Below are 13,257 nucleotides of genomic sequence, written 5' to 3'. Positions count from 1 at the left end.
TAGTAGCTCTTTAATAAATAATTTTGAGTTACATTATTGTTGTTGGTTTATTATATCAAGATAGCTAAGTAATGGATAAATGTATTTATTCCTAAATGTTATTTTTATTTTTGTTTTTTGAGGGAGAGTCCTGCTTTCTTGCCTTGGCTGGAGAGCAGTGGAGCTGTCATGGATCCCTGAAACCTCCCACTCCAGGGCTTCAGCTTCCTGTAGTGTGTACTACTGTGCCTGGCTATTTTCTATATTTTTGTAGAAGCAGAGTCTTGCTCTCTTGCTCAGCCTGTTCTTAAACTCCTGGCTTCAAGGAGTTTTTTTTTTTTTAATTAAATCATAGCTGTGTACATTAATGTGATCTTGGGGCACCATACACTGGTTTTATAGACCATTTGACACATTTTCATCACACTGGTTAACATAGCCTTCCTGGCATTTTCTTAGTTATTGTGTTAAGACATTTACATTCTACATTTACTGAGTTTCACATATACCCTTGTAAGATCTTTACACATTGGCCTCCCGAAGTGCTAGGATTACTTCACTGGGCATCTTCCTAAATTTTATTATTGGTGAATGCTGTTGTTTATTTTTAAGGCCAAGCATTTTCTTAATTAATGAGACAATCTAGCACTTGTCTGTCACTCAAATCTCTTTGACCACAGTTGACCCTTTCTTTTTTCTTTTTTTTTTTGAGACAGAGTCTCACTTTGTCACCCCAGGTAGAGTGCTATGACGTCACAGCTCACAACAACTTCAAACTCTTAGGCTCCAGCGATTCTTTTGCCTCAGCGTCCTGAATAGCTGAGTAGCTGGGACTACAGGCACCCACCACACCTTCAACGACCGGCTATTTTTAGAGAGGGATCTTGGCTCTTGCTCAGGCTGGTCTCATACTTGTGAGCTCAGGGCAATCCACCCTCCTCAGCCTTCCAGAGTGCTGGGATTATAGGCATGAGCCACCAAGTCCAGCCTGATCCTTTGTTTTCTTAGCTATGTGAGCACCAACCACTAAGTAGAGTTATTCTTCAGTATATGAAGGGAACTGGTTCCAGAATTTCTAAATCTGCATCACACGGTCAGATTCTGCATACACATGTATGCACATGGTTTGCCCTTCATGAATGCTTTATTTTAAAAATCTGTGTATAAGTATATCCAAGCAGTTCAAACCTGTGTTGTTCTAGTGTCAACTGTATATTCCATTGTGGTCATTCTTTTAAAACTTTTAACTGCATTTTATATAAGACTTTGGAAAGTTTTTGAAAGAGGAAAAAAATACATGGGTTTGCTTCTGCATGGTCAATTAACACAACCAGAGCAAAAATTAAAAATCACAGACAGGAAGATGATTTTAATTCACAATGTCTGCATTTTTTTTTAAATTATGTAGCTTAACTCATTGAAAACAGTGTGAGAAATATAGCATTATAGAAAGTAAAAATCTATCTCAATCTCCAGGCCAAGTAGGTTTGCATGTTTGCTCAAGTATTATTTTTTCATAATTAACATTTCCATACATCTAGGAATTATGTAAGGATAAATAAGCTATTTTATTTATGGATTAAATCATTGACTTCCTTTTTCACACCTTTAGTAGAAATGTATTCAGGATGTGTGTGTGTTTTCTTCCCACAAATTCTCCTGCGGTTATTATAAATTTACACTATTATATCACATTCTTTTTATTCCTTCTCTGTACACTAAAAAAGTCTTCCAGTCTCAAATCGCTTTGAGGGTAAACACGAGAAAAAAATATAAGTTTAAGAACAACAGCCTTCAGATACTTGTGATCGTATTTTTTCTTTGTTTAATTTTTTTAAAAAAAAAACATGTTAGAACTAAGTTTTTATAGAGATATTTTATTTGCTTGTAAGACAACATCATGTATGTGAGTTTGTGGGTTTTTATGCTGTTGAGGTTTCTTGTAGCATGCTTAATGTTTTTAATAAAAAATGCTAATAAAAGTATCTTTCCAGCAGAAATAGCTAAACCAATGTTGCTTAAAAATTGGAATAAAATTAGCTTCCTAATAACGGTATATCGATTGGAAGGAAATAAATGCTACAACATGGAACAGTCAATGGATTGAGTTAGAAAAGTTTGCCATGAGATCTGAGATTTAGGACAAGTCATTTTCCTTTTTTGAGTCATAGTGCCTCAGTGGCTGGTAAGGTTGGTAAAGGCTTCAAAACTGTTTAATACCATAAATCCCTACCCCTTGCATCTGGACTTGAGAAATCTCTTGAGGAGACAAGACTACCTTTTACTTTTATTTAAAGGAGAGAGAATGCTATGTTCTTTTTTTCTAGTTGTGACTTTGTAACTTCTTTTTTTCTGTCTTCGAATTCCTGTGGCAGGAGGCAGTGATGTCACCAAGAGTTGAAGTCATTACAACATCACTTTTTAAAATTCTAACTTGTCTTTACACATGGATGGGACAGTCTTAGGTACAAGAAGGATTCTTCAGCTGCCTTGACCTCTAGTCTATTTATGCTTCTGAGAGAGTCTTTATCTATGCAACAGAGACAAAATAAATTTCATTGAATTTTAAGAATCAGTTATATATGAAGATCAAACATCATAGAAAAATTCTCAAAAATGTTCTATTCCTAGACTTATGATCATCGCCATCCAACAAATTATTTTAAGCATCAGTTGTGTGAATTGTTTACTGTTCTAAATTTGCATTTCTTGAATTGTTTTGAGTAATGGGAATTTCTAGTAGATAAGGATCTTTATTTAGAAATTATATTTGGCATTAACTTGTAAATACAAATAAATATTAAGAACCTTAAAACATGAACATCATAGGTGTGATTAAAAGGCAGAATGTTGCACAATGTTAAAAATTCAGTTACTTTTAATGATGTTACCATAGCTTCCAGCTCAGTTGGAGCTGGGGCCAAGATGCATACAAGAATATTCAAAGTTAGTTCCAAATACGCCTAAGCTAATAAGAACTTGTGGCGTAATCAGAGAAGCAGAGTCAGAAATTATGTCAGGGCCGTTCATGGAGTATTAAGAGAAGCAGCGGTGGAAATAAGCAGAGGGTTATGGGAAGCTCTAGATGGTTTTTGACTGTCCAATGGATCAGACCATGGAATCAGCTCTGTCATATTTTAAAGATACCAGTAGTCTTTCTTGGCTCCTTTTATTATGACAAGTCTGGATATAAGGGATGAAAGCTGTAGAAGTCACACAGGTGTGACGCTCATCACCTCCATTTCTTCCTGATTCACACTCCTTCCATTCAGCCTGATACTTGATCCTGCCTAGCTTTCAGTAGGAATATTGTCTAGCTGAGGAGGAATATTAAACTAGGTATTTGCCTACCCAGGTGCTTATGTGGTAGGGAAGCTAGGTCCTGAATCCATCTGCTACATCTCAATAGGTAGATCTTCCCAAGGATGGTGCCGATCATCAGATACGTGAGAAATGTCATACTATTAATATTAGGAAAACATTTTGTTTTTTAGTATAAATACTAACTTGCATAATTTCTTCATATAGTGAATATATATAATATATATGTAAATGTAGATTATACACAGCCTGATGAAATGGTGCCGACTTGCTTAAACCAAAGTCTAGCAAACCCAAGACAATGCAATGTGAGTTTTAAAGTTTTCAAGTAGATTTGTGCATGTTTGTGCCTTTTTAACTGAGAAAGAAATTAATTCAGTTATTTAAGCTCATGGAGTAGAAAATTCTTTAACAAGCATAGATTACAATTCCAACTGCAATGTATGGTTACCAATAAAAGAAGCAGGCATCTGTTCTCAGATGAGTGAAGAATGAAATGCCACTTATTTCATTACTCACTATAATATTTTTTGGTGTCATACTGTGGACTAAAACTGGCCAATCTCACTGATATTTGGAAAAAGGAATCATGTTTCTTTTTCCCTAGAGAAAGATCCTAGTTAAATATATTTTTAATAGTTTTTGTCTTAAGCAGCACTTAAGTTTTAATATACTTACATATTTTTATGGTCATAGTGAATCAATAAAGGTATTTTGCATTTAATGAAATTCATTGTTATTCTCTCTAATAAATATGGATATAAAAAGTTTATGACTAGAAAAATACCTAAGATGCTACATTAAAAAAACTAATATATTTCTCTTACTATAAATGTAGTAATTAATTTGGAGATTAAAATATTACATAATTGTTTTTCTGAATTAACTTTCACCTCTTATAATGCATTTAAAAATAAACTGCATCATAACTGAGTAACTTTGAAAGGTAAAAGGGGAATTAAATGAATGAAGATGAAAACAAGTGTAATTTAAATGTTACTTGTAAGGAAAAATTTATGTGGAACTGTGGTTTACAATAATTGTTGACATATTCCCCTAAGTACTGTGTCTGTGATTTTTCATGGTATCAATCATTTAAAGCAATTTAGGTAATAACATTCTGACATGCATTTCTGCTATTTTATTTACACCATTTGCCTACATCATTGTAATGCAGTACCTTTCTGATTTGGTACAGTAAATGCACTCTGTAATATCTATTATGGCATGGTCAAAGGATAATTTATTGTCAAATAGAAAAATAGGTCAACACTAATGTCACTTGATGATCAACTCCCCCCACCCAAGTTTAATAAAACATCTCACCAGTATGCATTCCAGTGCAGTGGTTGATATTTTATTAGGACTACCTGGCTATAGCAGTAGTGTAATTACTGAGCTGTCAGGGTGAAAAGTGGGATTAATGGCAGCCTGATGCACTTTAGTCTTCAGAGCGCTTAGAGAATTGCAAGATGGTATTATTATCAGAGTCTGCCCATTCTGGCATATTCATGACACCAAAGAAAAAAAAGAATGCTACAATTCAGGTTTGCATGGCCCTGCCTCATTAACATCTGACATTTCCAACAGCTGTTATTTGTGAACTAGCTCAATAATAAAAGGAGAATTATTTGGTAAAGAGCCTTAATAACCACAACTAAAAATCCTTACGTTGTCAGTGCTGTTAAGTGAATCTGTTTATGTTGAATTTAAGATTTCTTTGAAAGAACAGAAAAATACACAGCATGTTAATTTGGTTCATTCAGACCTGCTGACATTATAACTTTATTTTTTTTTTAATTGTCTATTAGTCAAGTTGGGTGTTAGAAAAAAGAGAAGCAGAAAACTTGAGACACTATTAGGTTAACCAGAATACTATGGTGTGTGTTCTCTCTCTCTCATAAAATATATATTTATAAGTTGTAGTGTAAACTAGATAGTGGTTATAATCTAAAATATCTAATATACATATGCATGTATTTTTGTGTATATGCACACATCATTATTCCCTTGTAATGGCAGATAATTTTAAAACTGTTCTGATGACTTTTTTATAAATGTGAAAATATTTAAGATGGCATATTATTTGCTAAATTTTTAGCGATTTTATATTATCACATAATAGAAACTCCTTTCCAACCACTGTTAATGCTTAACATATTTATTCACATGACAGTTACACATATAAATATTGCCCCATTTCAACGTCAACAGCCAAATAGGCCATGTGGTATAGGTTTTTGCATTGTTTTGCAGTGTATGTTGCAAATCATACTGCCATGGAATTCTTTTTGAATCCAGTGACAGGGTTTCAAGAAAAAACATCATAAGTATGAGCAGATAGGATTTCAACTAAATGATAGATGTGAATTTAACAATGGCATTTAGAGAAATGATAGGGGAGAGGTTTAATGACTACATTTCAGAGAGGACAATTGATTATGAAAAGCCTTTGGTACTCATTGTGTAAAATTTAATTTAGAGAGAAGGCTAAGGGCACAAACCAGAGAAAAGAGATCAGATTTAAAAACAAGATATTAATTAAGTACTGAGAAATTGGTTCAGACAATGAAGAGGGCTCTCTTACTCACAAAAGAATGACAAGGACGCTGATATTGTTTTCTCAAAGAAAATGAACCAAGGTCTTTACACACGAAGTGGATAAAAACTGAGCGAGCGCATCACCTTTGTCAGTGAGCAACGCAGGATTCATTCTCACTGAAATCCTTGGATCATTCTAGTCCTCTGGCACAGGTGACAGTAGTGTGTTCCTTAGATCATTCTAGTCCTCTGGCACAGGTGACAGTAGTGTGTTTTATTAAGTTGGGCATTTCCAGCATTCTTTCTCTCTACTCCCACTCCCACTTTAAGCCAGACCAAATTCCATTAGCTCAGCTTCCCCATCTTATTCTCTTCTTTCCAGACTCACACACATACTTTGTATCCATGGGTCCTGAGGGACGACTCTGCTCCATCACTTGCCTGTTTAATGTCCAGTCATTCTTTAAGCTTCCATTTTAGTGTTGTTTCCCATCAAGGCGGTCGGGACAGAAGATTGTCCATTCTGGGTGCGCCCTCTGTATTTCATATAACCCCCATCAAGGTGGTTGGGACAGGCAATTGTCCTTTCTGGGTGTGCCCTTAGCATGCTGTATTTCATACAAATCCACAGTGATCCGATCGGCCTCTGCTGCCTTTTCAATATGTGTACTTCCTCCAGACTGTCATTTCCACAAGAACAGGACCACTGTGGCTTTCTCCAGCAATTTTATATTCTCATATATCAGGGTCTGTCGTGTAACCAAGCTCAGTAAATGTTTATCAAATGAATGAATAAATGATGAAACATACATATAAGTTAATGAAACAAAGGAATATACTGGCCAGTGGTTTCAAGTTGTCCTGAAACAGTACTTAGAGAATTGTGGTTGCCATGGTGTGGTTCCAACTAAGTACGTCAGAATCACCTCAGTGGCTTTCTTCCCCCCACCCCAAAATTTGTATTTTAAGCCAACAGAAACCCAGAAGAGGCTCTTCCCTGGAATCAAGCTTCCCAGATGGTTCTTAGGCACATGAAAGTTTAGCCTGTCTTTGGTCAGTTCCAGAAGAAGCAGATTCTAAGATGAAAATATTATGCAGGAATTTTATCTGAAGGTCACCATCTATAGAAAGTGAAGGAAGCAGAATTGAGCAGTCATAATAAAAGCTTCAGTAATTCCTGAAGCCTAGTTCCCCAAATGGGAGTAAGGGGACTGGCTCTTTAACACAACTCATTGACCTGTAATTGGATGCAGGCCACCACTAGAAAGGGGCCTGACCTTGCTTGAGCCAGTTCACTTTAGCAGCTGAAGGCCAACTAGGGTAATGAATGCTTTGGTCCTGAGGGGAGTGGATCTGGGCTATGCTTTGCAGTATCTATTATAGATCCCAATTGCTATGGGAATGGTTTGTAGGTTGAAAGACAACAGAAAATTGGAAGGGAAGAGGAAAGGACAGGTGTAAGAAAGAGAAGAGGATGGGGAGGTGGGTGGGAAAGAGGACTACTTACCTCTTGACTTGTACATCTGTCTTACAAAGTAGCGTAAACTAGATAATGGCTATAATCTGAAAAAATCTAATGCAGTAATTACTCAACAAATAGGAGGAGGGAAGGATATTATAAGTAGTAAAATGAAAAGACATAACCTTTGCATTTGTATAATAATTGTGGCTTACAAGACTTAAAAATTTCATCATAAATGTCAGAATAGTAGAGATCAAAACAAAACCAATACAATAAATGGGCAAATGATGTATCTTAAGTAGGTTATGGTGGTCACAAAATCTAGGAGGAACTCTGAGAGGAAGGGCAGCTAATAGCCTCAGTGGTGCTATTTTATGTAATAACTAAGGAGGTGTACAAAAGGCAAAACACAAAGACCATGTATTTACTTTGTTGATTGAAAGTTTGGACCTAAAAATAATATAATTTTATTTATACTTATAAGACATTAACTCTGAATAAGAATAAGGTAGAGAAAATATAGAAGATCATCCTAGTTGCTTTGAAGTCTTCTTCTTAATACATTTATTTTACTCCCTAGGTGCCTGAAATGTGCAGATGCTCCCTGTCAGAAGAGCTGTCCGACTAATCTAGATATTAAATCGTTCATCACAAGTATTGCAAACAAGGTAAATTCAGATTTAGCTCTACAAATGAAAATAATAGCTGCATTTCTTGTTTTCTACTATTACCTATGGTTAAAACATTGACCTTGTCTTAGTAACTTTGATTATAGCATTCAAAATATGATTTCTATGGGCATTGGAAAGTGTGGCATATTTTATTTTATTTTATTTTATTTATTTATTTTTTTTATTGTTGGGGATTCATTGAGGGTACAATAAGCCAGTTACACTGATTCCAATTGTTAGGTAAAGTCCCTCTTGCAATCATGTCTTGCCCCCATAAAGTGTGACACACACTAAGGCCCCACCCTCCTCCCTCCATCCCTCTTTCTGCTTCCCCCCCCATAACCTTAATTGTCATTAATTGTCCTCATATCAAGATTGAGTACATAGGATTCATGCTTCTCCATTTTTGTGATGCTTTACTAAGAATAATGTCTTCCACTTCCATCCAGGTTAATATGAAGGATGTAAAGTCTCCATTTTTTTTAATGGCTGAATAGTATTCCATGGTATACATATACCACAGCTTGTTAATCCATTCCTGGGTTGGTGGGCATTTAGGCTGTTTCCACATTTTGGCAATGGTAAATTGAGCTGCAATAAACAGTCTAGTACAAGTGTCCTTATGATAAAAGGATCTTTTTCCTTCTGGGTAGATGCCCAGTAATGGGATTGCAGGATCAAATGGGAGGTCTAGCTTGAGTGCTTTGAGGTTTCTCCATACTTCCTTCCAGAAAGGTTGTACTAGTTTGCAGTCCCACCAGCAGTGTAAAAGTGTTCCCTTCTCTCCACATCCACGCCAGCATCTGCAGTTTTGAGATTTTGTGATGTGGGCCATTCTCACTGGGGTTAGATGATATCTCAGGGTTGTTTTGATTTGCATTTCTCTAATATATAGAGATGATGAACATTTTTTCATGTGTTTGTTGCCATTCATCTGTCGTCTTTAGAGAAAGTTCTATTCATGTCTCTTGCCCATTGACATAAGGGATTGTTGGCTTTTTTCATGTGGATTAATTTGAGTTCTCTATAGATCCTAGTTATCAAGCTTTTGTCTGATTGAAAATATGCAAATATCCTTTCCCATTGTGTAGGTTGTCTCTTTGCTTTGGTTATTGTGTCCTTAGCTGTACAGAAGCTTTTCAATTTAATGAAGTCCCATTTGTTTATTTTTGTTGTTGTTGCAATTGCCATGGCAGTCTTCTTCATGAAGTCTTCGCCAGGCCAATATCTTCCAGTGTTTTTCCTATGCTTTCGTGGAGGATTTTTATTGTTTCATGCCTTAAATTTAAGTCCTTTATCCATCTTGAATCAATTTTTGTGAGTGGGGAAAGGTGTGGGTCCAGTTTCAGTCTTTTACATGTAGACATCCAGTTCTCCCAACACCATTTATTGAATAGGGAGTCTTTCCCCCAAGGTAAGTTCTTGTTTGGTTTATCAAAGATTAGGTGGTTGTAAGATGTTAGTTTCATTTCTTGGTGTTCAATTCGATTCCAAGTGTCTATGTCTCTGTTTTTGTGCCAGTACCATGCTGTCTTGACCATTATGGCTTTGCAGTACAGACTAAAATCTGGTATGCTGATGCCCCCAGCTTTATTTTTGTTACTAAAAACTGCCTTAGCTATACGGGGTTTTTTCCGGTTCCATACAAAACGCAGAATCATTTTTTCCAAATCTTGAAAGTACGATGTAGGTACTTTGATAGGAATGGCGTTGAATAGGTAGATTGCTTTGGGAAGTATAGACATTTTAACAATGTTGATTCTTCCCATCCATGAGCATGGTATGTTCTTCCATTTGTTAATATCCTCTGCTATTTCCTTTCTGAGGATTTCATAGTTTTCTTTATAGAGGTCCTTCACCTCCTTCGTTAGGTATATTCCTAGGTATTTCATTTTCTTTGAAACTATGGTGAAGGGAGTTGTGTCCTTAATTAGCTTCTCATCTTGACTGTTATTGGTGTATACAAAGGCTACTGACTTGTGGACATTGATTTTATATCCTGAAACATTACTGTATTTTTTGATGACTTCTAGGAGTCTTGTGGTTGAGTCTTTGGGGTTCTCTAAGTATAAGATCATGTCGTCAGCAAAGAGGGAGAGTTTGATCTCCTCTGCTCCCATTTGGATTCCCTTTATTTCCTTGTCTTGCCTAATTGTATTGGCTAGAACTTCCAGCACTACATTGAATAGTAAAGGTGACAGAGGACAACCTTGTCTGGTTCCAGTTCTAAGAGGAAAAGCTTTCAATTTTACTCCATTCAGTAAAATATTGGCTGTGGGTTTGTCATAGATAGCTTCAATCAGTTTTAGAAATGTGCCACCTATGCCTATACTCTTCAGTGTTCTAATTAGAAAAGAATGCTGGATTTTATCAAATGCTTTTTCTGCATCTATTGAGAGGATCATGTGATCTTTATTTTTGCCTCTGTTAATATGGTGGATAACGTTTATGGACTTGCGTATGTTAAACCAGCCTTGCATCCCTGGGATGAAGCCTACTTGATCATGATGAATGACTTTTTTGATGATAAGCTGTAATCTATTGGCTAGGATTTTGTTGAGAATTTTTGCATCTCTATTCATGAGTGAGATCGGTCTGAAATTCTCCTTTTTGTTTGGGTCTTTTCCTGGTTTTGGTATCAGGGTGATGTTTGCTTCATAGAATGTGTTGGGGAAGATTCCTTCTTCCTCAGTTTTTTGGAATAATTTCTGCAGTACAGGAATAAGCTCTTCCTTGAAGGTTTGATAGAATTCTGGAGTGAAGCCATCTGGACTAGGGCATTTTTTAGTTGGAAGCTTTTTTATTGTTTCTTTGATCTCAGTGCTTGAAATTGGTCTGTTCAGGAGCTCTATTTCTTCCTGGCTAAGTCTAGGGAGAGGGTGTGATTCCAAATATTGATCCATTTCCTTCACATTGTCAAATTTCTGGGCATAGAGTTTCTGGTAGTATTCAGAGATGATCTCTTGTATCTCTGTGGGATCAGTTGTTATTTCCCCTTTATCGTTTCTGATTGAGGTTATTAGAGATTTTACTTTTCTATTTCTAGTTAGTCTGGCCAATGGTTTATCTATTTTATTTATTTTTTTCAAAAAACCAACTCCTTGTTTCATTAATTTTCTGAATGATTCTTTTGTTTTCAATTTCATTGATCTCTGATTTGATTTTGGATATTTCTTTTCTTCTACTAAGTTTAGGCTTAGATTGTTCTTCTTTTTTCAATTCCATAAGATCTCTTGTGAGATTGTTGATGTGCTCTCTGTCTGTTTTTCGAATGTAGGCATCTAAAGCGATGAATTTTCCTCTCAAAACTGCTTTTGCAGTATCCCACAAGTTTTGGTACCTTGTGTCTTCATTGTTGTTATGCTCAAGGAAGTTAATGATTTCCTGTTTTATTTCTTCCTTCACCCATCTGTTATTCAACAGAAGATTGTTTAATTTCCATGCCTTTGGGTGGGGTTGAACATTTTTGTTAGAGTTGAGTTCCACCTTTAGTGCCTTATGGTCTGAAAAGATACAAGGTAAAATTTCAATTCTTTTGATTCTGTTGATATTTGTTTTGTGTCCCAGGATATGATCAATTTTGGAGAATGTTCCATGGGGTGATGAGAAGAATGTATATTCTTTATCTTTGGGGTGGAGTGTTCTATATGCGTCTATCAAGCATAGTTGTTCTAGGGTCTCATTTAAATCTCTTACATCTTTGTTTAATTTCTGTTTAGAGGATCTGTCCAGCTCTGTAAGAGGTGTGTTAAAGTCCCCTGTTATGATGGTATTATCAGATATCATATTGCTCAGACTGAGTAAGGTCTGCTTCAAGAATCTGGGAGCATTTAAATTGGGTGCATAAATATTTAGAATTGAAATGTCTTCTTGTTGTAGTTTTCCCTTGACCAATATAAAGTGACCATCTTTGTCTTTTTTGACTTTAGTTGCTTTAAATCCGCATGTATCTGAAAATATGATTGCAACTCCTCTTTTCTTCTGAATTCCATTTGCCTGAAAAATTGTCTTCCAACCCTTGACTCGGAGCTTTAATTTGTCTTTTGAAGCCAGGTGTGTTTCTTGCAGACAGCAAATGGATGGCTTGTATTTTTTAATCCAGTCAGCCAATCTATGTCTCTTCAGTGGGGAATTCAAGCCATTAACATTTATGGAGATAATTGTTAAGTGTGGTAGTATTCTATTCGTCTTATTTTGTGAGAGTCCATTGCTTAGTTTTATCTTTTGCATCAGTGTGGAGGTTAGGTTCTGTCCTTTAATTTCTGAGTTCTTACTTTGCTGCTGATCCATTGTGGTGGTCAGTGTGCAGAACAGGTTGAAGTATTTCCTGTAAAGCTGGTCTTGTTGTGGCGAATTTCCTCAATGTTTGTATATCCGTAAATGATTTGATTTCTCCGTCAATTTTGAAGCTTAGCTTAGCAGGGTACAGAATTCTGGGCTGAAAATTGTTCTGTTTAAGTAGATTAAAGGTAGATGACCATTGTCTTCTTGCTTGGAAATTTTCATTAGAGAAGTCTGCGGTAACTCTGATGGATTTGCCTCTGTAGGTCAACTGGCGCTTACTCCTGGCAGCTTGCAGAATCTTTTCTTTTGTCTTGACTTTGGACAGGTTCATCACAATGTGTCTTGGAGAAGCTAGGTTAGAGTTGAGGCGACCCGGGGTCCGATATCCCTCTGAAAGCAGTGTGTCAGAATCTTTGGTGATGTTTGGGAAATTTTCTTTTATAATATTCTCTAGTATGGCTTCCATTCCTCTGGGGCATTCTTCTTCCCCTTCTGGAATTCCTATAACTCGTATGTTGGAACGCTTCATAAAGTCCCATAATTCTGACAGTGAACGTTCTGCTTTCTCTCTCTTCTTTTCTGCCTCTTTTACTGTCTGAGTTATCTCAAGAACTTTGTCTTCTACCTCTGAAATTCTTTCTTCTGCATGGTCTAACCTGTTGCTGATACTCTCCATTGCATCTTTAAGTTCCCTAATTGACTGTTTCAGTTTCTTCAGCTCTGCTATATCCTTTTTACATTCTTCATATCATTCATCTCTTATTTGATTCTGTTTTTGGATTTCCTTTTGGTTATTTTCCACTTTATTAGCAATTTCCTTCATTGTTTCCATCATTTCTTTCATTGTTTTCAACATGTGTATTCTAAATTCCCTTTCTGTCATTCCTAACATTTCTATACTGGTGGAATCATCTGCAGTAGCTACCTCATGGTCCCTTGGTGGGGTTGTTCTAGACTGGTTCTTCATGTTGCCTGGAGTTTTCTGCTGATTCTTCCTCA

At 36.2% G+C, this 13,257-nt stretch overlaps 1 protein-coding gene across 8 annotated transcripts in view; it reads left to right on the top strand.

Annotated features, from left to right (window-relative positions):
• DPYD (dihydropyrimidine dehydrogenase) overlaps positions 1–13,257 on the top strand; it is an 883,000-nt gene that overhangs the window by 194,419 nt on the left and 675,324 nt on the right. For all 8 annotated transcript variants that reach the window (XR_008380177.1, XM_053591597.1, XM_053591598.1 and 5 more), the window contains one exon: positions 7,884–7,971. Coding sequence is in view for 7 of the 8 variants with exons in the window: in XM_053591597.1 (XP_053447572.1) it covers positions 7,884–7,971 (88 nt within the window). In the remaining variant the exon portion in view is untranslated. The remainder of the gene's footprint in view (positions 1–7,883; positions 7,972–13,257) is intronic.

The sequence above is a fragment of the Nycticebus coucang genome, chromosome 5, assembly GCF_027406575.1.
Source record: "Nycticebus coucang isolate mNycCou1 chromosome 5, mNycCou1.pri, whole genome shotgun sequence".
Lineage (NCBI taxonomy): Eukaryota > Metazoa > Chordata > Mammalia > Primates > Lorisidae > Nycticebus > Nycticebus coucang.
Note: the sequence above shows the minus strand (reverse complement) of the source record. Positions and strands in the feature narration are given on the sequence as shown.